This window comes from Eulemur rufifrons, chromosome 9 (assembly GCF_041146395.1).
Source record: "Eulemur rufifrons isolate Redbay chromosome 9, OSU_ERuf_1, whole genome shotgun sequence".
Classification (NCBI taxonomy): Eukaryota; Metazoa; Chordata; class Mammalia; order Primates; family Lemuridae; genus Eulemur; species Eulemur rufifrons.
In genome coordinates this window covers 32,190,788-32,217,883 of record NC_090991.1, presented here as the reverse complement: position 1 = coordinate 32,217,883, position 27,096 = coordinate 32,190,788, and the positions used below count along the sequence as shown (strand labels likewise).

General features: G+C 42.4%; 1 protein-coding gene across 1 annotated transcript in view; it reads right to left on the bottom strand.

The window, feature by feature from the left end:
- Positions 1 to 27,096, bottom strand: part of CA10 (carbonic anhydrase 10) — a 281,812-nt gene that overhangs the window by 77,876 nt on the left and 176,840 nt on the right. The window contains exon 2 of the mRNA XM_069481166.1: positions 17,198 to 17,383. Within this exon, the coding sequence (XP_069337267.1) occupies positions 17,198 to 17,383 (186 nt within the window). The remainder of the gene's footprint in view (positions 1 to 17,197; positions 17,384 to 27,096) is intronic.

The window sequence follows — 27,096 nt, the reverse complement described above, 5'->3', positions numbered from 1 at the left end:
AAATCTGATGGATTCTCGAAGTCCAGAACAAGTCCCACTTTCTGCGAGAGGTTGACCTAAACTACTCTAGAAAACACTCTGGTCTCCTCTCAAAATTATTCTGTAGCATTATTTGTCTGCACATTATCATCTAGTGCTTTGTGTTGTTATTTAACTCTTCAAAGTATATCTATTTTTTCCCCTGACTAAACTGGTAGCCCTTGGAAAGCACAGAGCATATCCTATATATATTCTGTTTTCCTACTATGACAAGCATAGAACAGAATACTTAAAATTATTTAACATGTATCTAGAAAGAGCCAGAAAAAGACAGACATTTTACCAGAGAACTGCCCTTATTTGATAGATGAGAGGCTCAGAAAGGGGAAATGAACTTTGCTGAAACATTCGGTGGCACAGGTAGGGCCAGAACCCAGATCTTCTGATTCTCAGGTAGTGATCTGCCTGTTGTATCAGCTGCTTCCCTATTAGTTGAATAGATGGGTGGATCAATGGGTGGATGGACAGATGGACGGATGTCATGGGCGTGTGACACATGTCAATCACAGCCTTGTCTCAATGCCACCCACTCTTCAGCCACTTACTAAACGGCTTCACCCTTCTCCCTGGTGCCTTCACACCTTCTTGGGGGAGGAGAGCCTGCATTTTTAGAAGGTGAGAATCCTCAGCAATGGACTGTCTCCTACCGGAGCCTTCCCAGGACACGTTTCACAGAGCACTTGGCATTTAGGGGGAAGACCACACCCTTCCCCTGCTCAGAACCTTCTAAGGACTCCATCCCATCAGAAGGAAAGCCACAGTCCTGATACTGATCCACACAACCTGCAGTCTCCCCGCCATCTGACCTCTGGCCCCACTGATCATCTTTCTGTCCCTAAAACACACCAGGCACACTCCATACTTAGGCCTTGGCAATGGCTGCTGCCTGTGGGAAACTGTTCTTCTCCCTACCCTCATGGTCATCTCCCTCACTTCCCTTAGATCTTACTCAAATGTTATCTTTTCAGTGGTGCCTTCTTCGACCTTCTCATTAAAAACAGCAGCATGTCTTCACCTCTGGTACCCCCAAAGCTGCTTAACCTGCTTTTTCTGTATCACCTTAAACCTGCAACACACACACACACACACACACACACCCACCCCAGATCCAGTGAGTGACTCGGTACCCCAGTTGCTAGGAGCATCAGCAGTAACACAAATATGTGTCTATGAGGAATAATTTATTATGCAGAGATTTTGGATTATTATTTTGAATTAGTCCTTCTTGTATTTCCTTGACACACTAGTCATACTTTGTCAAACTCTATGACATAGGAATCTATTTTCCTATGTTGGATTCTTTTTCTGAACTTGTTGGCCATGATTTCCCTGTTAGAAATGTTTTGTAAATCTGGCTAGACAATCAACAGGGACTTAAGGGAGATTAAAAGGATTAATGTGTGTTTGCAATAAAGAGAGTCATTTATACTATAGCTAAGGAAATAGCGGTTTTGCAAATTTAACCCTGACCTGCAGCTTTTAACTAAAAAAAAAAAAAAAAAACCCACAAATTCTTTTTCTTTTAAAAATCAAATACATGCCGGTATGAAAAAAATACACCTTCAACATTAAAGGTCCACTGTAATTGAGCTTTTCTTTTAATTAAAATGAGCACAAAACTTAAATACCATAACCTGCAATGTTGATGGGGCTCAGCCTCTGCCCAAGAAAGCTGTGTGTTTCTAACCTGTTGACATTTTTCAAAACATTAATAATGGGAAAACTATCCCAATGGGGGATCTTGGATTTAGATATTAAAAAGGTGTTTGGAAAGTGTCTTATATCTGGGTCTCTTAAGAAGGTAAGTCAACACAAGTGACAAAATAAGTCCTTGGGGTGTTTTAGTACTATGGAAGGGACAGATTACTACATACAGTTGTCACAGACTAATCACCTGTGCCCAGGTAAGATGGTTCCTGACTGAGGTAGACAATAGGGAGCTAGGAATATTGGCTACATAGGACAGCTCACACCTAATAGACTTAATACCAAGAAAGTGAGAATGGATCCTAGTCAATGAGTAATTGGGAACAGTATGATTCTTTTTTTATTCCTCCCTCCTGAGTTCTGGACACTGACAGTGAGACAAGAGGTGAGAGCACTGATTATGTCAGTAATGTTTTTTTTTGTGGGGGGGGGGTGGTGGTGGAGAGGGCAGGTCCTAATATTAACTATTCTTTCCCTACATTAGACCATATTTCTATCTGCATTTTTTTATCCATGACATCTCATCAGCCTACTACAGGAGAAGAAAACAGATGGAGAGGGAAGAAGCTGGAAAAAAACATTCTCAAAACCAAATCTGTGCTAGACCCAGCGCTAAAGTTCTTTACCTCACACTATCTTATTTTATTCAAACAACAGCTCTCTAAGGTTGATAGTATTACTACCATTTTTCTCATTTAGGAAGATCCTATGTAACTTGTTACAGGGTATACAATAGGTGGGAAGAGCTGGCATATCAATGTGTATTTGCTTAATGCTAACCCTTTGGCCACTCCTTTGAGCCCACCCTGTGATTTATGCATGGATTGGCAGAAAGGAGGAGAAGGAGAACAATGTTGAGTGACAAGGGTGTGACATGCCACTGATGTCCCTATGATTAGGGACAATCTTACTGGATTGTTGTAACACTCAATTTCAAGACGCTAAATTCTTTGAGTGCACGTTATGTGTTGAGTTAGTCTTTCTTAAGTCAGTCTTTCTATTAATTTGTGATACTGTTATTCGTATGAGATGCTGTCGTCCTATTTCAGCCACATTCATACTTCTCTTTCAAGATCTTGCTGATGTCAGAAAGCCTTCTCTGACCCCCAGACCCGAGTCAGGTGTGTCGATAGCACCTGAGCTTGTGTATTTTGTCCAGCTGATCCCAAGAGAACTGTCTACCTTCCCCGCCATGGTAGACATCTTTCGGGTGTTTGCAAAGCTTCCAGTGACTGCCTTCTCCAGATAACTGTGCTTCCCACCATACAGGCAGGTAGCCAAAGCCTGTTCATCTCCATGACCTCATCTCACATGTACAGCTGAATGGGTCGGAGAGAACATCGGATCTAGGATGGGAAAGTCAAATCTCTTCTTTGGAGAATTTGGCATTGGGTGAAGAGCCAGTCAGTCCAGGAAGGTGTTGATCCAAAGAGAAATAAATGTGGGAGCCGAAGGGGGGCCATTTCTGCCCTCCATGCGCACAGAGAATCCAAGAAACGACAGCTTGTGGAGAGAATGAGAAAAAGCGGCCATGCAGAGATGAGAAATGGAGTAGCAGTTCCTGGGCTCGTGAACTTACTCAGTTCCTTCACTGGCCAAGTCACCCTTGAGTCCTGTAACATACCTGAAAGACCTGCCAGTAAATTCCCCTTCTAGCTTAATCCCATTTGAGTCGGTTTCTATTATTTGCACCCCAAAGCACTTTACCCAAGATGCCCTCAGGAACTTCAGCTTCCAGAGGTCAGTGGCAGGGTTTATTCATCCAGGCAGTCCTACCTAGGCTAGCACAGTTCTGGGCCCAGTTCCATGAATTTCTGTCGAATTGCACTGACTAGATATAGCTTTATCTATCTATGAGACAGAGATAACACTCTCTGGTCCTCCCCAAATTGACAATATGCTCCAGGAAATTAAAGACATTGAAACTAAGGCTGGCCGGTTCCACTGAAAGACACACCTCACCATCGTTCCATCCTGTTCCTAGTTTGAGAAGGCAGGTGCAGTGATGAGCTGAAATGCACTCAGAAGAGAGACAACAGCAGGAAAAAGTGACAAGTGAGTCAGGGTATGAAAGGCACTTATTTTGTTCTGAGTGCTTTGGAATCAACTTGTTCTATAATTAAGGGGGGAAAATCACCCTCTAGCTAGTAAAGACACCCCTAAGAAAATTAAAGTAACGTAAATCAAGCTAAATGGATACTCCAGAAGCAGCACTAGAGCTTTGTGGGATGGAGTGTTTGGATGCCCCTGAGGTTTTAAAAGCAAAGCCTGCAACTGCTTTTTGGAGCACAAACACTTTCCCTTTTGTCTGATGGCAAAGGAGGCTAAATGCCGACATCAATGGGGACTCACAGAGGAGCTGAAGGTGACAGAATCGTCTTGCTGTTCGTGCTCTCTAAAGACCAGAATTGAAACAAAGCCTAAGCGGATGATGAGGATAATTCCTGGGGTTTCTTCCTAGGGGTTCTCAGTGCAGAGAAATCATTTAACTTGTAATTAAAATATACAAAGCAAAAATGGTTCAAGAGGAACCCACAGTTTTTACTAAAATACCTTATTAACCACAGGGGCGTTTTACCTGGGAGGTGGCAGAATGACTGAAGCATGATGATGTGTGTGGTATGGTGGTGCCAGCGGGGGAAGGAGGAGGTGGTTCAACATTTTAAGTATCATAACAAGAAAAGGTCACATACCCAAGTGAGCAGAACAATCTGAGCTTTAATTTTTGGTGTTGCATTAAATGACTTAATTTCCCAAGATTTTGCCTTAAAGGAGGTTTGAATAAGGGTGGCTACTTACAAAGTGTGTACTCAATCTTTGGGGAAGCCTTTCCAATGTAACATAAAGATTTTATTACATGTCAGTGTTTCGAACTCTCCAAATAGCACCATGTTCCCCCAATCAATGTTTATATGTGATGACAAGTTTATGCAAGATTTTACTTCCATAGGCCTCTTGGTGCTGGAAGGGCCCTGACTGAGCTACTCTAGTCCTTTCATTTTCTGGATGAGAGAAAGGATCCAGAGAGATTAAGTGGCTTGCCTAAGGTCACCTAGACCCTAGGGTGACCATATGAGTCACTGTGCAAACCAGGGCACTTTTGAAAGTGAAAGGAGATGCTATTATAATTACAGCAGACTAACTGGTGTCAACCTAGACTGTCCAGGCAAACCAGGGCAGGTGATCATCCTATCTAGACAGCTGGAGGCTTTGTCTCAAACTCACTGGGAATGGGGGAACACTCAATTTGCTGGTGCCCTTTGCAAGAATGACCTGTCCTCTAGGGATGGGGAAGGGTACCGCCTGGAGGCCAGGATGAGGAGGCACTTCCTTGCAGGACCTAAAGCTGATGCATTTTCCCCATAATTCTAAGCTAGGGTTGGCAGAGGCTGGACTGTCTTGTGTAGGCCTGAGTGAGTGTCTTAGTCCACTTGTGCTGCTATATCCGAATACCTGAGACTAGGTAACTTATAAAGAACAGAAACTTATTTTCCACAGTTCTGGAGGCTAGGAAGTCCAAGATCAAGGGACCAGCAGGTTCAACTGTCTGGTGAAGGCTGTGTCTTCTGGAGGGGAGGAATGCAGTGTCCTCCCATGGTGGACGGCAGAAGGGCAAGCTGGCCAAAGGCTGTGTAAAGCCCCTTCTGTAAGAGCCTTAAGCCCATTCAGGAGGGAGGAGCCCTCATGGCCTAATCACCTCTTAAAGGTGCCCTATTGGCAACACCTGAATTTTGGAGGCAATACATCCAAACCATAGCAGTGACTAAGTATCAGGAAAAGGTGCAGTCTTGAGGAGGACAGACACCCCAGCCAGTGGATGGCACCTTCTTCAAAGAAGGAGGAGCCTCTGCTGCAGGAAGCATTGACATCCACAAGAAAATGGCAATCAGGAGAGGGCCCTGGACCCATCTTCTTAGAATAAGGGTATCTGGAAACAGTGCACAACTACTGATATAATTTTTAAGAATTTCACTTCCTGTACAGATGCCAGTGTGGATTCTTGTTAGATGTGCAGGGAGGATAGAAATGCTGACCCTGGAAGATGGAGCTCAAAGAAGCATGTCTCTGCTAACAAAAGCTACCACTTTTTGAGCACTCATGTGCAAAGCACCGTTCTAAGGACTTTTCATGTATTAATTCTCTTATCCTTAAAGCAGCTGTACAGGGTGGAACTGTTCTGTATGCTGACTGTGATGATGGTTATCCTATTCTGTATGTCTGTTAAACTTCAGAGAACTATATGCCCAAAGAAAAAAAAGCTAATTTTTACTGTATGATAACTAGAAAAATAAAAATATGCTGCAAATATCAATAGACTGTATGAGTCTATTGATAAATTCAAGAAATGCGAAACTATAGTAATAGCAGATCAGTGGTTGCCAGGGGCCAAGGTGGGAGGGGATTGACTACAGAGGGACCTGGGAACATTTTGGGGTGATGGAAGTGTTCTAGATGATCGTGATGGTGTATATTTTTGTGAAAACACATCAAATTGTACAGTTTAAGTAGCTGAATTTTTGGTATGTAAACTATACCTCAATAAAGCTAGGGGGAACCACCCTGTAGCATGGGCATCACTCGTATTTGTCTCATTAATGAGGAAACCGAGGCAGAAGGAGGGCAAGCAACTTGCCCTCCTAGGGTCACAGCTGATACAGCCAGGATTCAAACACAGGCATGAATAATTTCACCAGTTGTCACCTCTGCAATTAACAGCTGCTCATGCAAGTAGGTCACGGCTCCTCACCTGGGTCGGGGGAACACACCAGCCCTAACGAGGCAGGTGCAACAGGCAGGGAAAGCTTGACCCCCACAGAGGACCTTACACAGACGGCAGCTGTTCCGGGGTGGGCATTCGGGTCCACACACAATTAGTCTTTCCTGAAGCAGACACAATTATTTGCCTTGAAAAACTGTTGCAGGGGCCCCGAGTCCTGATGCAGATATCTGGTGGCCCCTGGGCTCTCCCCCTTCTCCTCGCGGGGAGTGTGATTTAAAACCTCCTGGCTAAGCTCATTTTGCCAAATAGCTCCTGCAGGATTCATTTCCAAGGCTGAATCCAGAAATTTCTTACTCAGCAAATAGATCCAAAGCAAGATAATGAATTTACTCAAGCCACCTCTGAGACTAAGGAATACGGTTTTTCGCGCTTTGCAGAGGCAAATAGATGGGTTTATACACAAATTTACAGATATATAATTCCTCACTTATTATATTTGAAAGAAGAGAGAGGAAAAAATGAAACTACATCTGCATGGAACTTCCCTGTTGCTGTCCGTCTGGGAGGGGAAGGCGAATGAAGCTGTGGTTCTCGGCAGGCGCACAGAATGATGCTGTGTCGTGTTTCATGCTGCTACTTTGCCCCTTGGAGAAATAGACTCCTGTCTCACTCTACAGCCAGAAAAAGTGCAGGCTGTTCTTACAGCTGATGTAGAACTGGGAGGAGCCGAAAGATCATCTCAGGTAACCTAAGACAGCACTGACGATTAGAGAAAATAGACTTCTCTGTGATCAAGCAGCTACTTAGAGGCAGAGCCAAAGAGGTGAGGTGACCCGTCTAAGGTCACCCAGTGCATAGCTGAGGTCAGAGACGTGAGTCCTCTTCCCTGGACCTGCCATGTGACTAAAGGCAGGTTCTTTAACCTCTCCAAGTTTCTTTTCCTCTTATATGATACGATGCTAATGAGTGCTAGCTCACAAGTTTGTCATGAGGATTTAGGTGTGATGAGGCCCTAAGCACACTGCCTGGGGCGTAGAGCTGCTGGCAGTAGCAGTCCTTTTAGTTCATCGTCATTATCCTAATGTCTTATGTGCAAGGGCTTTGAGCTAGATGAGTTCTAAGGTTTAGGCTGGCCAATAACTGACTCGTATCGCCCTTTATGGCTTAAAAAGCCCTATCACAGGAGAGTGTTTTTGCACTGCACAATTACCCTATAACATACATAGAACCAGCATTATTAGCCCATTTCAAAATTAAAAAGGCTCAAAAAGGCTAAGTGACTTACCCACTTCTGCCTTCACCAAGATCATGCAGCTATTATAGTACGTGGCAGAGAGGCAGAGATCTCCTAGGTCAAAATGTTGCCCTCTGTCTGGTGGCCCAAGCATCTGACTCTTAGGCCAATGCCCTTTCCCCTTGGTGTGCCTGTCCCTGCTTTCCTATGGCCCCCTTCCAGGCCAAGCCAGCCACTTCTCTTGGAGACTGCCTCTAGCAAGCAGATCCAATGAATAATCATAGGAGTAGTCCTACTGTTGCCCTTTTACTGCTGAGTTGGGGATAGATTTATAGAGGCTGATTCTGGCTGATATTTGGGAGAGGATAATTACCTTCACTTACTATATCCTAGGCTGCTTCGGCTAAATATTTACTGCCCAGAATTCTGCCCTTTCCAACCAATTCTGAAGACAAGAATGCCACAGGCAACCAAGTGGCATAATTCACTTGGGGCGACCATAAATCTAAGGCTTCTACCCGAAATGATGCAAAAAAAAATTAATGGAACATGAAATCAAGTAAATGGAATCGAGTATAGTAATTAGTTCATATTTTAATCCTCAGGTCTGTTTATTATCTGTCAACTGGTGAGCAATTAAGTCGGCACCATTGAGATGATTAGCTTTGTTTCAGCAAAAGTTTATCGATATGTCAGAGTAAATGAATCCGGGGGTTTTAAACGGCTTTATTTTGAATTGTAGAGCAGCACATCCATGGAGCAGCTAGACATCTAATGATTTAATTTTGCAATATTATTATCTAGATTACTTGTATTTAATATCACTGAGCTATTTTGGAGGGCTATTGGGGAGTGTGGGCGGGAGGATTCAAATGACACAAAAGCATTGCTCGTATCCTTAGTTAGGTTCTTAATGCAACAGTATGGTTGCCTTTTCATATTGAGACCCAGGAAGGATCTTTAAGGCATTTATTTCACTTTCCATATTTTCAATCTTTAATGTCCACATTTCTCTCAGGCGCTATTATGGCTTGCGCTCACACTGATGGTCTTTTTTGGGGGGTGATTTGGTGACTTCTAGATCCATTTCCTCAAGGACACTCATCATTGCTCATATTTGTAAAATAATCTGCTGACGTGTTTGCTGTTTTCAGGCTGACTCTACAAAGGCCCTTGTGATGGGGCTTTGGCTCACAAGTGCAGGAAATCTGATTCTCGGGCTATACTCGCTCTACTGGGCGGCTAAACCAGGTGACCTAAAAAGGCCTTTTGAATCCTGGGATTTCATAGCATTTTAAATTTTATTTGAAAAATGTAAAATCCCAAACTAAGAGGCAGGACATTTGTGTTCTGGTCCTAATTCTGCCACCAAATCTTGGTGACCTCAGGCAGCTCTCTTGCCCTTTCTGGTGTTTGATTTTTCCTTTGTATATATAGTAGGTGTGTTGGAAGAGATGACCTCAAAAGTACCTCTAACACTGTCACTTTAGAGGGAGGCTTTGAGTAGACTTGCTCTTTCCAAGTCCAGGTTTATATCTTGAAGTGGGATATGTGATTTTCCATGGAACCTCTATGAATTAGCAGTGAATAGGCCGTTACCCCTTAACACCTTCTTATCCAATTGACCATTCTTTCGAAATGAGTTCAAAAACACGGCTACTTTATGGAAGTGTCGTGAGCAGTACTCATCCCTCTAACTGCAGTGTCATTGGTTATTAAATATGGGAAGACCTCATTTAACACTTATACAGTGATAACAGTGACTGTCTCCATGGAGACAGTTAGGTCTGAGGCTGAACCCTGATCAAGTTCCAGTTAATGCATATCTTTAATATTGTCTTTGGAATATAATCTGCTTGTCATTAATATTGCTTTTGTAATATCACAGCTCCCCTTCCTGCTTTAGATGAAACATCAGCGGGGAGATGAGAGTCAAGTGGAGGAGGCTGGTGGCTGTCATAACGCCATCCTGGTGGGGACAGGCCAGAGACATGATGCATCCTAACGATGGAGCCAGCAGGATGATGAGTTGACCTCAGCAGGTTCACTTCAGATGCAATGTCTTCCCTCTTCGGCTGCACGGCTATGTCTGTCTAATACCAGCAGTTCACAACGCTGCTGACTTGACTGGGCTGTCCCTTCCAAGAAGTAATCATAAAAAACTTCCTTTCCTTAGGTCAGAGTCATCATCTGCTTGCTGGTATCATCACAATGTTCCCTACCACCCACCTGACCTCTGTTTGCTTTGCTTCTCGAAGGCCAGTTTGCTCCCTGTGGGTGGGACTGGATCCTGGAACCCAGAACTTCAGCTACTGGCGTTGGCAAAGACAAGCACTCTAGTTTGATCCTGGGAGTTATTCCAGGGCCGAAATGAATGAAGAACCTAAATGAATTTTTCTAGCACACAGGCTCTAAATTGTTCTATTACTTCTCCCAGGTACCCTGAAGAATTCACTTACCTTGTATTTGTGAATAATTTAACATAAAAAAATCCTAGAACTTCTGTTAATATTGACATCAACTTTATTAGGTTTGCCATTATGACTACAGAATTTAATTCAGGATATATGGGTGTAATTTAGGCACTTTGGAAGCTACAGTCTTTTAAATTCTCTTCATTTACTCATTTAATCTTTTTTTGGTTGTTGTTGAGCAATATCTACCCAGTGCCCACTACATACGTGGGGGGAGATATTAAAAAGTGCCACCTGCTCTGTGACTGTAGGGAATTAACAGTTTGATTGGGAAGACAGGAACCTCTGCTAGATTGTAGGCTCCTTAAAGGCAGGCCCCGGGGCCCATCAGACTTTGAATTTCCCCACTTGCCTGGAGCCCAGACTAGGCGAATATAATCATCAGTATTGGGTTCATGAGTAAACCTTGGCCTATTATAAGCAGTGCTATGAATTAGAAGACCTGAGCTAAGTGCAACCTTGGTCATTCATTGTCTGGATGGTCTTGGGCCTTAGTGCCCCCAGGTAAGTAGATAACATTAAGAATAACCTCACTGAGCTAGTGTCTAGCGATCAAATGGGAGAATTTATGTCATTGTGCTTTGGAATTTATTCAGAGTAAAAGCCAAAGTCCAAAGGAAGTCCATGCAGAGAGCATGGTCTGTGGTAGCTGCTGGCCCTGCTCTGACCTCTCTGACCTCATGCTCTCTCCCTTGCACCAGTGCTCAGGCCTCTTCCACTCTTCCTTGAAGGCTCAGAACCCTCTTCCCCACTTCAAAAGCGTGGTACTGGCTATTTTGCCTCTGCCTGGAACATCTTTCCCCAGACATCCCACTGGCAACCTGACAAATATCATCCTCTCAATGAGGCCTGCACTGGCCAAACACTTAAACTTGTAACTCACTCCCTCTGCTCCTCATCCTCTGATATCTCTTACCCCTGCTCTACTGCTGTCCCAGAAGCAATGGTCATACGCTGACTTACCATACATTTATTTACTCATTTATTATGTTTATTATTTATTACCTGTCTACTCCCTCTAAGCTGTAAGCACCTTACAAACAGGGATTTTAAAAATCTGTTTTATCCACTGTAACACATGAAAGGCCCACAATCAATATTTGTTAACTGGATGAACAGAGATAAATCACAAAGCATGTGAACAGTGGCCCGGGGTGAGCGATAAGATTCTGCAGCCACCCATGGGCGTGACTGAGCAAGTCCTGGATTGTGCTGCACAGTAATTGATTCAAGCCTGTGCCTTGTCCCTCCAATGGCTCTGAAATCCCTCCAGGGTAACACTTGATGGCTCAATCCTTTTGTGTCCTCTGCCACATTTGGGATAAGGCAAGGTTGATGCCTCATAAAAAATACATTTGAATTTCTCAAAGCATATTCCCTTTCCCAGAGAAATCCCAGAACATATCTTAGTGGTAACTGTGAACAAAACCACTTTTCCTCTTTTTAAGTTTCTAATGGAATTTGATGCTTTGAGTAATCTTTACTGATACATTGCATCTTCAGTTAAAAAGGGGCTCTGTATTTCCTATGTAATCAATGAATGCAACACACTTCAGAATTCCAGGGAAGAAGCCTATAAAGTTTTTGTTCTTGGGACCCTACTGGCTGAGTTGTTGATTCAGTGATTGGATGACTCAATCTACAAACATCGCCTAAGCACTTACTGGATATCTGGCACTGTGCTAGGTACATGGCATACAAAGATGAGTAAGTTCTTGTCCGTAAGAGGTTTACCAAGATCATTTATTCTTTCATTTAGTGACTACCCTTATGTGCCAAACAATACATGAGGTACTGTGAATGCAGCGATGATCAAGATAAAATTCCCATCAACAAAGAATTATGGTTACGACAGAAGTGAGAGTAAATAGTTACAAAATCCACAGTGATGGGTATTATAATAAATTGAGGTCAACACAAAAGGCCAGGCAGTAAACATTTTGGCTTTTGCAGGTCACATATGGTATCCTTTTTTTTTTTTTTTTTACAATCATTTAAAAATGTAACCCATTCTTAGTTGAATTTGGTCCACAGGGTATGGTTCGCAGACCTCTATAGAATAGATGAATGTACAGGATTCTCCAGCTTGGGGGAGAAATGGAGGCTTGGGAAGCTATAGTGAGGGGCTGTGGTGGATGGGAGTAGGGAGATGGAGCTGGCACTCAGAGGAGAGGCAACAGTTGTATCATGGCACATGATTAGCACTTCCATGTGTATTGCCCCAGTACCAGTAATTCTCAAACGTCTCAGTCCTCTCTCCCTCTCAGTCTCCAACTGAGCCAACAGAGCATTTCCACCACCAGGAGGTCCCAGCCAAGCAGCAAAGCGCTAACTGGATAGTCTGAGCATTTCCCCCCAGCCATTCAATGCCTAATGGGGCCCTGGTTCTCAGCGATGTGCTCCTCAGCACTTTTCATACCCTGGCACACTTCAGGACAATTTGGTCTTAATTGCTTATGCCTACAGATTTGTGTTGCTTTAGTGAAACCAGTCTCTCAAGGACGCAAATAACTGATTCCTGAAAGAGGACAAGACCTGTATTTTCTGTTGTTTAGTTTCAGTTGTCAGTGCTGAGATAATTGTTTTCTCTCTCTCTTTTTTTTTTGATTCAGAACCATCAAAAAAGAAAGAGAGAGAGAGAAAACCCTGTATTTTACATATGACTTTTTTCTTCCTTTTAATTAAACAAATCTTCTTTACATTACCATAGCAACAGCCATGGACTTTTCCCTCCTCCAGATGTGTTTTGAGTAGATCTGAGACTCTCAAAGCTGAAATCAAGAAAGGTCAAGGTGTTTTTACCCCACCTTCAGAGAAGGCGGCAAGCGCGTCAGGCTACACAGCTGTGCACCCGTTCTCTCCTTAATACGACCCAGAGAGAATCATTTCATAATCCCCTTCCGGAATAAGCCTCCTGTCTAATCCACATTATGCTGTATTATCAATGTACATATCCCTCAATAGACGTTACCCTTCTCTGAGCAGAAGCTGAACTCAGGCTCATGTCTAGCTCAGAGCCCAGCACACGGCAAAAGCAGAATATGCACGTGAAGAGTGGATGAAATTAACAAGAGGATCTGGCCACAGACAGCTCATGACGTGGCCGCTGCAATTCTCAGTGCACCCCTTTCCCCCTTTGAAAAGAACTTAAGGAATGATTTTAAAATGAATTTGTCTAATTTCTCTAAAATAAGAAAGATTCTTCTAGTCTAGCCCCACTACTGCAGCTTAAACCACAGGCACGATTTTTTTCGAATATTATCTTTTGCCTGGCTAATGTATTTGCTTCTTTTCATAAATACCCTACTTTTTACTGGACATTCATCTAACCACTTAGACATGATTAGCAAGCTAAGGGTCTTATTAAAAACAGTTAATTTTCCCTTCTTAAAAAAATTGAGACATTTGAGTCCCTGAATATGCTCATTTATCACCAAACCCCAACAAGGCATCCAGGAGTTCTCCGTGTAGGACATGAATAATTTTTATAAAAATGCAGTTGCTGACTGTGTCATACATCCAGGCGGTTTTATAAAACAAAGCAAATGATTACCATCAATTACAATAACCTCACTAGACAAGACTGCAATTAATCTACAGCTCTTCAGATAACGACTGTTGCACTGTGCCAAGGAAAATGCCTGGTATTAATTGACTTATCACGATCAGCAATGATAGATGGGGCAGATGGCAACGGGATTATTCACTGTCAACAAAATAAACACATGCTTTGTTGCTACAAGTGTCTACTTGGGTCCTCTCAAAGGACAGCCAAAAATAGAGACCAAAGGTGGCTTTGAAGGTAGCTCAAAATATAAATAACCTACAGGGTGAGATATATTTACTTTTACTGAGGCTAACCCTCAGTGGAATCCAATTGGAGGAAATTTCTCTAAGGAAATCATGGAATTGTATAGAATTTCAGCATCAGAAGGTACATTAAAGCTAACAGTTCCTCCTGATACCCCACCCATTTGGATGTGAGTCATTTTTATGAAGTCACTAAATTCTGTTCAATGCTTAATAATTCCAGTGATGAGAATTCACTATTTTCAGGGGCAAACTCATTTCATCGATGGATATCTCTCATTGTTAGAACATATATTTAGCTGAATTCTGTCTTTCTGTAGCTTCCACCCATTGGTCCTCTATCCCTTCCCTCGTGTTACATAGAAGATATCAAATGCCTCTTGCCCACTGGAGCCCTTTAAACAGTATCTCAGGGGTCAACTGCCTGTCCAATTAATTTCTGTATAACATTAGATTAGAGCCTCCAAAATTGTGGTCTCTTGCACCTAAACTCATACCAGTTTGTCTATAGACTACTCATATTGAGGGGCTTGGAAAGAAATGAGATACAACTGATGCAGTCTACCCAGGGCAGGGTATAACTGTATTTATGCTGAGGCTAATGCTCAAGGCTGCCTTGGAGTTGTGTGTGTGTGTGTGTGTGTGTGTGTGTGTATCCTGCTTGGAAAGCTGTTCTCCAAGTCTCACCAGTCTAGATAGCACCCCAGCCTCGCCATATCCAGGGGACAATTACCAATGGGTGCTCCCTCCCCATTTTTGGTGCAGTGTGGTTTTGTTGATTAAGTCCTCTTTGTTCAGAAAACTGGGATACTTCAGTCAGGGTTTGGCCTGAAGTTGCATAGTGGTTGCTAAACAAAATCTCTTGGGGAAAGTTTTACAAATGCACATACCTGGACCCCACTCCCTGAGACTCTGGTTCAGTGGGTTTGGGGAAGGACTTAGGTATAAATGTTTGACAGCGTTCCCCAGCTAATTCTGACTTGCCACGCTGTTTAAATGCTTTCCTCACTAAATGCTTTCTTCATTAAGAACTCTTAATAATGTACTACTGGGGAGTGCTTCACAAACCTAATCATTAGACTTTCCTAGCAACTTTTAAAATGCAGATTCTTTGGAGTACCTGATACCTATGGTCTGGGTAGGTCTAGGAAAATTAATATACTAGGAGATCAAATTATGATGTTTCCCATAAGGATTCTGGAAAAACTCATTTACTCCAAAGTTGTAGCTCATGTTCAAGTTACAAAGCACCCTTACTATAAATCGAAGAAGCAAGCGACACTACAGAATTCTACAATGTAAAGATTTTCACCTGATAACCATCTATATTTTTTCCACTCATTCATTTAACAAATATTTCTACTCTGGGGCAGTGTTATGATAAGCACTGGAATATGATAGTCCATTGGGTGGCGGGCAAAGAAATAACAGCAAACAAATAAATGAGCAACTCAGTCAACAGATAAAATAAGTACAAATCTTAAAACAACCTATATTGTTAAAAGGAAGAGTTTATCTAATTTTGAATATTCTCTAATTCAGACTGGTAGTACCCAATTACTCTTGAATTGTGAGTTTTTGCCCTGCATTCATCGTATTTCTTGCTCTACTGTAGTTCAGAATATGCAACTCTTGGAAGCTTTCCATTACAGCGTCTTTGGCAGACATCCCTAATCAATCCAGCATTTTTTTCCCATGGATCCAGGAGGGAGACTCACAGGACTGCTCAACCCCATTGTCTATGCAGCCATTACTAATAGATCACAGACCAAATGCTAGATGAAATCTACATGCAGCTTCCCCAGTACACACTGTCCTGATATGCTCGGGACCTTTGCTCATGCTATTTCTCATTTCCTGCTTTATCTTCATCATCTATCAATCACTGAGTATCTCCAGTGTTGCTTACATTGAAATCACATTTAATTTTTAAAATAACCTTGTGAGGTATCTAAACTGTAACATCCTAAGATCACATAGTGTATATCAAAGCGGGAGCTACAAACTCCGGTCCTTTGACTCCAAAGTTGATGCCCCTAAAATTGTTCTTCATTGCTTCTCTTCATAGCCCAGTTCAAAGGCCACCTCCTCTGTGAAGCTTCTCGTGACCCCTTCAAGCAAAATTTGTCACATCTTCCTTTGAGTTTGTCAGGACCTTTGTACGTGGCCATTACAGCATGACATTATACTTTAATGATTTGAATATAGCACTCTTTTGAACTCCTCTGTGGTAGTTCTTTTTTTTTTCAAATCTCTGTTTCCCTAATAACTAGCTGAATGCCTAGTGATGCATTTTGAACACACATTAAAATCTGGCCACTGGACTCATTAAGGTTGTGGCTCTATTTCTCAGTGTATGGTCTTAACATATTAAAAACAAGGCCAAGTTTAAACGTGATCTTGATTTAAAGAAAATAAAAAGACCATATGCGGTACATACTTCGGTAGTTTCAAAGCCTTCCTGGCATCCGTTACTCAGGACTCTTAAGCAGAAACCTGGTTACAGGGTCTTTAGCATATAAGGACCCTGATCCCTAGGTGATAAACACCCTCAAGTGAAATGGAGGTAAAACAGGTCAAACGAACCACACCCTGCTTGTCAAGTGTCACACCACAGATGACAACTGTTTAAACTGTAGCTCTCATCCCATAATTGAAATTGTAGTTGGGCTCACTGCTGTGGCCTCAGTTCCATCTGGGTTGATGGTGGCACAGAGTGACACTCACCATTAATGGTGGCACACGATGACATTTCCATTTCGTGGAAACTCAGGCAAACTATTCGGCTGCCTGACATTTACTTCACAGTATGTTATATTTTTGTGCAAACAAGACGCATTCTACTAGAAGGAAAACTATGGAATCTATGCTGTCATATCTGGCCCATGAGAGGCTGATCACCCAGACAGATCTAAGTAAAGATGTACGTGAAAGGGGAGGGTTTGAGGTTGAAATAATGCTCATAGGGCATGAGTCCCAAGAGACCTGCACCAACCTCTCAGAAGGAAATAGCCAGTTTCACTGCAGCCTTTCCTGGTCAATACTGGAAGCTTATTGTCAACTTCCATGTCAAGCTATAAAGACACATGGAGAAAGCAGGCATGGACCTTCCCATTTCACAGATTCAAGAGAATCTCTCCATCTTTGGATATAAACAGGTACCAAATCTTATAAGTTGACACTTCACCGTAGTATTTTGACAAAGCCACATACCTCCCCAGAGAAGGCCTGTCCATTGAGGAGGTGCTCCGACCCTTGGCTGTCCTCACTTCCAAAGTGTAACCGGATCTCCTCCAGCCGGTGGCTGTATGTCATGGGCCCTCCTGATATGTTGACCAAGTGTTCCTTGTCCAGGCGGAGGGATACGTGTCTTCCAGTGTTGTACATGGTCCCACTGACCTGCAAGGCAATCGCAGCAAGTCAAGCAAGGCTCTCCTTCCATTCCATCCCAAACCCAGCATGGCGCATACGATGCCTTCTGCTTCCTTGTGATGGGACGATACTAGGCTAAGTCCACACATGGAGTCAGGAGTGGCAGCCTCCCCAGAGGGCATTCCTGCCCTGCCTGGCTTCTGTGATACTTTCTGTGAGGTATAAACCACATTATCATTTAGCAATTTGAGGTAAGACCTCAAAGGAGACTTTTCACCAACTGCGAATATTTTGTACATTGCACCTTACACAAAGTTAACTTCTACCTCTTATCATAAGTATTTGAAATGCAGACATACTGCATACCTGAGTTCAACATCTCAGGTGTGAGAAACTGGAGAAAGCAGTTAGCAGGGGTGAGATGCTGAGAAGGCCAAATGTGACAAAGAAGCCAAAGCAGGTGACAGCTTGTGGCCTCAGGGCTAAACTAAGGAGATTTGTTCAAGCTCCAGCTTCATGGGTTCCCAGGCTTACTGCTCATTCCTGATTCCATCTTGCTTCAGCCCCTCCAAACTGCTAATCTTACTGCTTGGCACTCCTCTTTCTTATTTCTTTTCTTTTTGGACTTGATGTTCAGCTTCATTTTCCTGATTATGATCTTATACTTCTCAACAATTGATCTAGAGCCCTTGTTCCCGCCTGGGACTCTACTTCCTTATTCTCCTGGGTTGACTTAGTTCTGGGAGTAGGAGCCGGAGCTGAAGGGAAATTTTGAACGAGCCTGCATGGAAGGCTTCTGGGTTACTGGATACTGAGCTGATTGGGTTTCCTTCCTGCTTACTCTGCCTCCTTTGTGCTAAGCCTTTTGCCCTAGAGATTCCTTAAGAGCTTCACGTGACTTCTGATACCTTCACGAGACCTGGTTTTCATGTATTTCTCCCGTAGCGCTGGCCTTTACCAGACCCTCCACCTTTCTGACACTGACGTTGAGAGTGATGAGTTTGGTTCATGGATTTCTCACCACAGCAGAGATAGTAATGCTCACCAAATACTCTAGTGACTCATTTTTTCTGCCACCTTACTGTAGGGCAGAGACCATGTGCCTGGTGGTGGCCCTGTGCTGTGAGAAGTCATGACAAATGTCACTTTCAGGCAGAAACAATACATTCTGCAGGCTCTCTCCTCCTCTGCTACATTAACCAAGGGCACTATGTGTAAAGGTAAATGTGATGCAGCTACTCGACGGAGGCTGTGTCATCTTGGGTCCCTAAAGATTATGTGTAGTTTACAAAAATGGCCAGAATTCTTTGCCTCCCTGTAACTGCACTCCTAGGAATATGACTTCGTAGTTTTTCTCATCCACATGAGGGTCTATTTCTCCACCCTTCGAGGTTGGGATGGCCTCATCGCTTTGGCCAATAACAAGTAGTAGATGCAACATGCTAGTCCTAAGAGTAGACCTGCAAGTTTGACATCATGCTTCCTTATTCCTTCTTGAAATATTGAGACTACCACGCAAACAAGCCTGTGCTGGCCCGCTGGAAGACAAGACCACAGTGAGGACAGCCATCCCAGGAGAGAACACCCTACACTGGCCACTCCATGGCTGATCCACCAACTGACTGTTCCAGCCAGGATCGGCTTAGCTTGGTCCAGTCCAGACCAGAAGAGCTGCTCATTGACCCATAGACTTGGAGCTAAACAATTAAGTCCCTATATTTTGGGGTGGTTTGTTATGTGGCAAGAGTGAACTGATACACACTAAGTCTATCATCTGCTTTCTCCTGTGAGTCTAAAACTACCAACAGAAACTCTGGGCAGAAACTCTGAATAGTGTCTGTTGAGTGCTTGAACAGCAAGGTCACATGGCGCCCAGACCATCCACTTGTTAAGCATCAGGAAGCTAGACCAGACAGAGAGTAGGAGGAGGCAGATGTGCCAACAGTGACAGAGGAAACCACACATTGAGAGAGACAGAGAGAGAGACAGAGAGAGAGAAGTAATATTTGAGCTCCAGATAACTTTGCATCTTCTCCTTCCGGTTCTTTCCAGAGGCCTTAGCTGTACTTCCAAAATACTTTATACCTTACCAATAAATTTCTTTTTTTCCCTCAAGTTATGTATTTCTTGCAATCAAATGGTCCCTGTCAAAGAATCCACTCCTGTTCTCCAGCCTCAAATAAATGTATACATGTATAATTGTTAAGATAACATATTGGCATTATATATTGTTCAAAAGATACAGAGTAGCTCAATTCCACAATTAACCAGTAACCACCACTAACATTTTGGCATGTATAGTTTTCATACTCATAACTATATATACAGCCATATTTTACAAGATCATTTTATATATATGTGTGTGTAAATAAAACAAATGTTTTTCATACACATATATGTGCCTGTATATGACTTTATATATATTATTTTCACTAACATATGAATATTTCTGTCATTAAGTATTCTTCTACAATATCATTTTGAAATAGCTGCATAATATTCCATTGTAAAAATATATAGCTCATTGTTTAATCTTTATACGCTTTTCACTGTTTCACTATTGTTAAAAAAAACTACAATAAACATCCTTATGGATAAATCTTTTTACTAATCCAGGGATATTTCATTAGGCAAATTTTGAGTCAAATAATGCACACATTATGACGGCATTTACCATGTGTTGCCACACCCATGTGCCATGGGGAGTGGATCTCACAGTGGATCCCGGTAATTCTTTTCAAGTGACAGTAAGCACAGGGCCAGGGATTCAATCCAGTAACATCCGTGGGCATCTATGGCACGCAAGGTGGCGCACAAGGACTTGCTCTGAATTCTTACAGCACGTATGCCCTGTACTATTGGGCAAGGATCTTGGGCTTCCCGACACTTAGAAATCCTTTCATCTGTGTTTGTCTGAGGTCACCAAGAAAACTGTTGCTCAGTGAAGCAAGGCAGGGACCGTGTCATATGCTTGTCTGCATTTTCCCAGTACTGGGACAACACCCTGGCACACAGCAGGAGGAAGAATCCAGGGCACTGGATCCAAAAGATTCCCAGTCTGCCTCCTGTTAGCCGTGGGACCTTGGGTAGTTCACTTAATTTCCTGAAGCATCAGTTTCCTTAACTATAAATAGAGATAACAAAATTTCCCCCATGAAAATGAGGAAAAAAACTATATGGCATATCGAAAACAAATAGCAACATGACAGAAGTAAATCTCTTCTTATGGGTAATTACTTTAAATGCAAATGGATTCTACTTATACACGGTATCTAAAGTAGTTAAAATCATAGAGCCAGAGAGTAGAATGGTGACTGCCAGGGACTGGGGAGGGAGGAATGGAAAGTTAGTGTTTACTGAGTATAAAGTTTCAGTTTTGCAAGACGAAAAGCGTTCTGGAGATGGATGATGGTGACGGCTGTACAATAGTTAACGTACTTAATACCACAGATCTGTACACTTGAAAATGGTTAAGATGGTAAATTTCATGTTATATGTATTTTACCACAATTAAAAAAAATTTCCCTCATGAGGTTGTTGTGAGAATTAGCTAAATAACATATGTAATGGTCTAACATTTATCATTCTCTTCCTTCCCTTATTTTTGGCTATTAGTGCATGGATGCCTAGGTAGTGTTGAAGGGTTCTTATTGATCTTCCTTCCCCACTTCCCAGAGCCTGATGGAGTGTAACGTTGCTTGCTAGACATCACAATGAAGAACTTGAACTGACTTCTGCATTGCGATGATCCACTGGCCTCTCATTTAAGATTTTAAAGCACTAGACATGAGGAGCATCCAAGATCATTTGAAGGCCATGAAACAAATCCCAGACTAGGAAAAGCAGGAATGAAACGCTGTGCCTTTCAGTTCTCCCCCACCCCTTCCAGACCCCTTCTGCATACATGGCTCCATCTTCATTCATTCATTCCTTCATTTAATCAGTCACTCAGAAAATATTCAATGCACCTGGCTGTGTGCTAGGAGATGGGGAAGGTATGGTGAGCCAAACCAGGCCCCCTCTCTGCCCTCATGGAGTTCACACTCCATTATGGAGAGACCTGAGTGGGGGCACGAAGTTATGGGGAATCCATACCTTCTACCATTTTCCTACGTGTTCTTATAATTAGATGCATCACCCCCTTATCCCCACCCTTCTTCTTCTAGACACCGAAATAACATTAATTTGTATTAATCAAAAAAAAGCTGTGTCGCCAGGGTATGGTTTGTTGCACTTTAATTTAAAAATAAAGGCTTGACAATGTTATGTATGATATCTAACGGTACATCTGCACTATAGTAATTAACATTGCAACAGTGTCATTTTATCTGTAATGCTAATTACTGTGTTTCCAATGAACTGCTTTGGTGCACAGCATGTTGGTAAAAGTTGTATTATGCAGACCAGGAAACCGAGCTGAATGGAGAAGTTGAAGCTACAGGGGACATCCAGGTTGTCCCTGAGTCCCCATAGTTCTCCTTTTTCTGTTTTACCTTAATGCACTATGAAATGAGGCTAGAGATGTGTGTGATGCCCATTTGACCCACGAGGGAAGTAAGGGGAAGCTGGTGATGGTTTAGTAACTTATCCAGAATCGCATGGCAGCAGGTGGCAAACCCAGGTTTTCTGATTCCAAGAAACTAAAGATCTTGATGTGAACAAACGCAAGTGTCTTTGCTCATTTCAGAGCAAACAAAGGCCGGGGATTTTGATTTCTTCTTCGGTCTGTAGTTGCAGGTCTTAGGCAGCTCCAGAGGCAGTAGGATTCTTTTTCAGGAAAATAGAAGATTGGAATTGAACATTAGGCTGCTGAAGTTCATCGCAGGAGGAGGCCTGGAGAAACCTGAAGGTCAAGGAAGTCCCTCAGTTTCCTCACCTGCAGACATTTGTACTGGTTTGAGACAGGTTGGAACTTCATGTACTGAGGAAAGCAGGTAAGGAGTGCTACACAAATATGCCCGTTAAGGTTGCATGTCAATCAACATTTTCTTGATAATTTGAGACTGTCTAAAATCAATATGTTCTTTTGCAGAGCAAAACAATTACCCCCAGTGTATTCATTTTATAAAATGGATGTCCTCACAAAGCAAACACAGAGCATTGCAGTGGTCTAAGAGGCATCAGGGCCTCTTACAAATGGGCTCATCTTCTCTTTCATTCTGGTGACGCTACTGTATTAGAGGGAAATAAATTTGGTCAGTGCATTTTTAAGGTAAGGAGAATTTTCCTTCTTTGAAGGTCAGCAATGATCCTGTGCATCACAGATGGCATCTTGGTTTGAATCTTTACTTGGTGTCAGGGGGATGCCAAGTCCTGAACCTGAACTTCCTCTGTTAATCCTCATAATTTCTCCCTCACCAAACCCATCACCAAATGCGCTGTGGTTCTTAGAGCCCTACCATTTGCTGCTTCTCTGTTGCGAATACATTAGACTAAACCCACACGTGGAGTGAAGGCTGCCCACAGGGCATACCTGCCTTACCTGGTTTCTATGTCTAGAGGCAAACAGCCCCCAGTGGGGAGCCAGGACTTGACCTCAGCTATCTCTGGCCTGTGCTTTTAATCACAGGCAATTATTAGATCGCACAGCTGATTACCTAACAATACAATATTACAGTGTTTTCTTCAAAAGGCGGGTTGATGGTATAGGAGCCTCACAGTGGTTTGGAGTTCAGGATGTTTGGAATTACCATACAGGTAATTCCTGTATGGTAATAGGATGCATGTATTTATATATGTATATATACACATATAAAGAGATTTATATACACATATAAAGAGATTTATTCTAAGAGATTGGCTCATGTGATTACGGAGGCTGGCAAGTTCAAATTTGCAGGGCGGGCCTGCAGGCTGGAGACCTGGAGGAGAGTCTGAAGGTTTTCTGCTGCAGAATTTCCTTCTGTTCACGGGACATCAGTTTTTTGTGCTCTTCAGGTCTTCAGCTGATTGGAGGAGGCCCATCCACATTATGCAGGGCAATCTGCTTTACTCAAAATCCACTGATTTAAATGTTGACCTCATCCAAAAACACTCTCACAGAAACATCCAGAATAATGTTTGACCAAATATTTGGGCACCACGGCCCAGCCAGGTTAACACATAAAATTAACCGCCACACTTACTTTCAAATCCCATTTGTTTGTTTATTACATCTGTTCAAATAGCTCTTATCCAAATAGTTGTGCTCATATCACACATAACAGGGTAACATACGTGATATAAACATATATCTGTATATACAAGTATATGTATACATACATTATATACATAATATATGCATACACATGTATCTATTATATATAATATACACATACATATATGATATATTATCTATATTTTATATTTCCTATATAATTTAAAAACTCAGCTATGTAAAAACTGTTTTCTATGCCTCAGTCATACGGAAGGAGAGCTGGTTTGCAATAATGCACATTTGAATAATACAATGATTGTAAAGAAACAATTTAACTTGTCAAAAGCCATGTGCATAACAAGACAGGTTTATTTTTGAGTATAGATGGGTCCTCAGAGGCTGTTTTGGTATAAAATCTTTTTTTGTTTGGGGTCTTAGGTGTTGTATAACTTCCTATTTCCAGATGCAAAAACAAAGAAGGGGGCATGTCTTTTTAAAAAGACCCAGTTCACAAAACACATATGCCAAAGACCTTTTGGCTTAATGGAGATGGCACTGGTAGGGTTGATGTTTATTGCAGACAGCTAAGCTAGAGTAAACCTTACCTTCAGAAATTCCAAAAGATTCAGTAAGTAGTTACTTGTTTGATGTAACCCAGAGATTATGTGAGGTTTCCATTATATTCTCTCTCAAGGCCGTCTGACCCAAATCTTCTCTAATAAACTGAAAAATAATTCCCTACAGCTTAAATGGAAATGTAGCACTACAAATGGAGTAGCTGAGAGGAGAGAGAATTTCAATTGTGTAGAAGGGAGAGACGGCTATGTGATTTGTACAGAAGCTACTAGCATTCTCGACATAGTGGTTAGGAAAGGGAGGGGGAGGGCATCTACAAATTTGGAGGGTTGCCTGTGTGTCAGATGTTGTGCCACTTTTTAGATTAGGAAACCAGCTAAAGATAGGCTAAGGATTCTACTCAAAGATTCAGGGGATACGAAGAAGGAGACTTGATGATCCCAAGCTCATGGTCCTCCCCGGGTTTCAGAGAATAGCTTCAAAGCCACCATAAAGAGGCTGCACTCTATTTGTCAGCCACCCTCTAGATTTCAGAAACCGACTAATGGTCTTATTTATTTATTTTTCTACGTGGCGCTGGCACTCAGGCCCTGTTCACTGGTAACAGGAGTGCTGGCATTCTTGCCTTTAGTATACAGTCTTATTAAGCAGATTGTCTTTTGCTGTGACTGTAAAAACACGTTACTATAAATGCATGGGTGGATGACGTCCCCCGGCATCCACAAGAGCGACATGACTATGGTGTATTCTGTGTCATGTACTTGGTACCTTTACATCATCTCATTTAATCCTCACACTGCCCAGGCGAGGAAAGCACTATTATCTATGTTGTATGTATGGAGAAATGGAGGCTTAAAGGGGTTAAATGATTTCACCTAAAGCTCCCCAGTTAGACACTGGCAGAGCCAGAATTCCAGCCCAGGGCTGTTTGACTCCAAATTCTGTAGCTCTTGAAAGAGAAGAAGTCAGAAGTTGATAGGAAGAATGTTGGGGAAACCATGTAGTTTATAAAAAACTTCCGGGGTTAGGGATTAACTCTTACTTAAAAAATGGTGTCTGCTCTTGAAGGTGCTGACTCGGGAAGGGGGGGATGTGAGGAGGGGATGGGTATATACCTACATGATGAGTGCAATGTGCACTGTCTGGGGAATGGACACTCCTGGAGCTTTGACTTGGGGGGACAGGCGGTACATGGGCAACGTATGTAACCTGAACTTTTGTATCCTCCATAATAAGCTGAAATAAAATAAATAAATAAATAATTAAAATAAAAAATGGTGTCTGCATAGATGTGCCAGATCAGGTTTAATTTGGCCAGACCTGGTCTGGACACTACTGCGAGTTTCTAAACCCAGGGGAGCTGGGGCAATTATAGTCCCTGTTTGTTGGGAGTTCAGAAATGGGTCAGACCTGTCTCTCGTAGTGTTTGCTGAGCAACTGGGTGGCTGAGCCCATACTGTTGAAAGGCCACTCAGTGCCAGGAGGTGTTAGTGAAGAAAGTTCCCCAGTCACATCATAAATTAGGTGTCCTTTCTTTGCAACTGAGGTTTCCTATTATATTTCTCTGACCACTCTGCTGAGGTATATAATAGGTCTTCTTTGCAATGTAATTAGTGAGCCTAAGAGATTTTAAAATATTGCTTAGTCTGGTTTCCTGCAAAGTAGCTCGAGGTATCAAAGGGCTGATTTGTAAAGACTGAATGCAAGAAACCAGTGTGTTACTTGCTCACATGTGTACTCTGGAGGCATCATTGCAAGAAAAAACAACGTGGCTCAAAAGATTGGAGTCGAATCATTGGCTTCACTGAAGCACAGCATATACATGGATTGGCAAACTTGGGGTCGTGTGGATTCTAGAGCTAAAGGACTTCAAAGATCATCAAGCCCAACCTATTAGTCAATACACCAGGAAAGTGAGAACAGAGAGGTTGAGTGAATTGTCCAAGATTGCACAAATGAGTGGCAGACCCAAGAATAGAAATCGACCCACTGACTCTGTTCCTCGCATACCTCCCCTTCCTCTTATCCATTTGTTCTTCCTTTAGATTATTTTATGCCGAGAGTACATAAGCATACTGACCCAGTGTTAGAAATATTGTAATACTAAGTATGTGTATACATGAATACTATGACCTATAGAAAAACAGAAAAAATTCAACATGGCATCTGGATATGCCACTATGTGATGCCAAGCATCTGGGGAGTGAGCTCTTCCCAGTGTTTGTCCAGATGTTTTATGCTATGTAGCTTCCACAGGAATGATTAGAAATGGAAAAGATTAGAGGTTTAGATGAGAGAATGCAGGTAAAGGGTGTGGAGCTTTAGGAGTAGGATTTTTATTTATTTTTCTTTTTTTTTTTTTTGACACAGCTTTGAAAGAAAGCAGAAGAGAAATATTTGGAGCTCGTGGGTTGGGGCTGTCAGGAAGGAAGTGGCTGAAATGTGGATCTAGAAGAAAGTAGAACCAGACTGGAGTGATCTGCTTTGAGTTGCCACTGATGGAGTTGGGTGGGAGAAAGTTGATGTGCTTCCAGGATCTAACCCAGCACTCTTAACCCTGTAGGAAGGATAGAAGATTCTTCCTTAGCAATGGTATGTTTACTCCAATCTTTCTCTTTCCCATCCGAGTCAGTCTACTTTTTCTCTGTGAAAAGACTAGGATTTTGGAATCAACATTGAAAAACCGGATGAAATGATCCCATGTGCTGCTCACTATTTTATTAATCCCATTATTGTTAAAAAAAACATTGAACCTTTTTACGGAAATACTGATTCTTCAAATAATGGACGATTTGTTTGCAAACCCTATAGGGATGCTTGGTAGCACCATTACAGCAAAGCATCTCTTGAACTTGGCTGGTGCTGGTGGTTGTGACAAGAAAAACAGAAATAGGTGTGAAAGATGTTGCCTGGTCCACCCTGGTGTGAGCTGAAGAGTAAGGAGACCACGGGCTGGTGGCTGGCATCAGGTTGAACATATTCTTGCCACATGTAGTTCTTGGCACTAAAGTTCTTCCCTATACCTCAG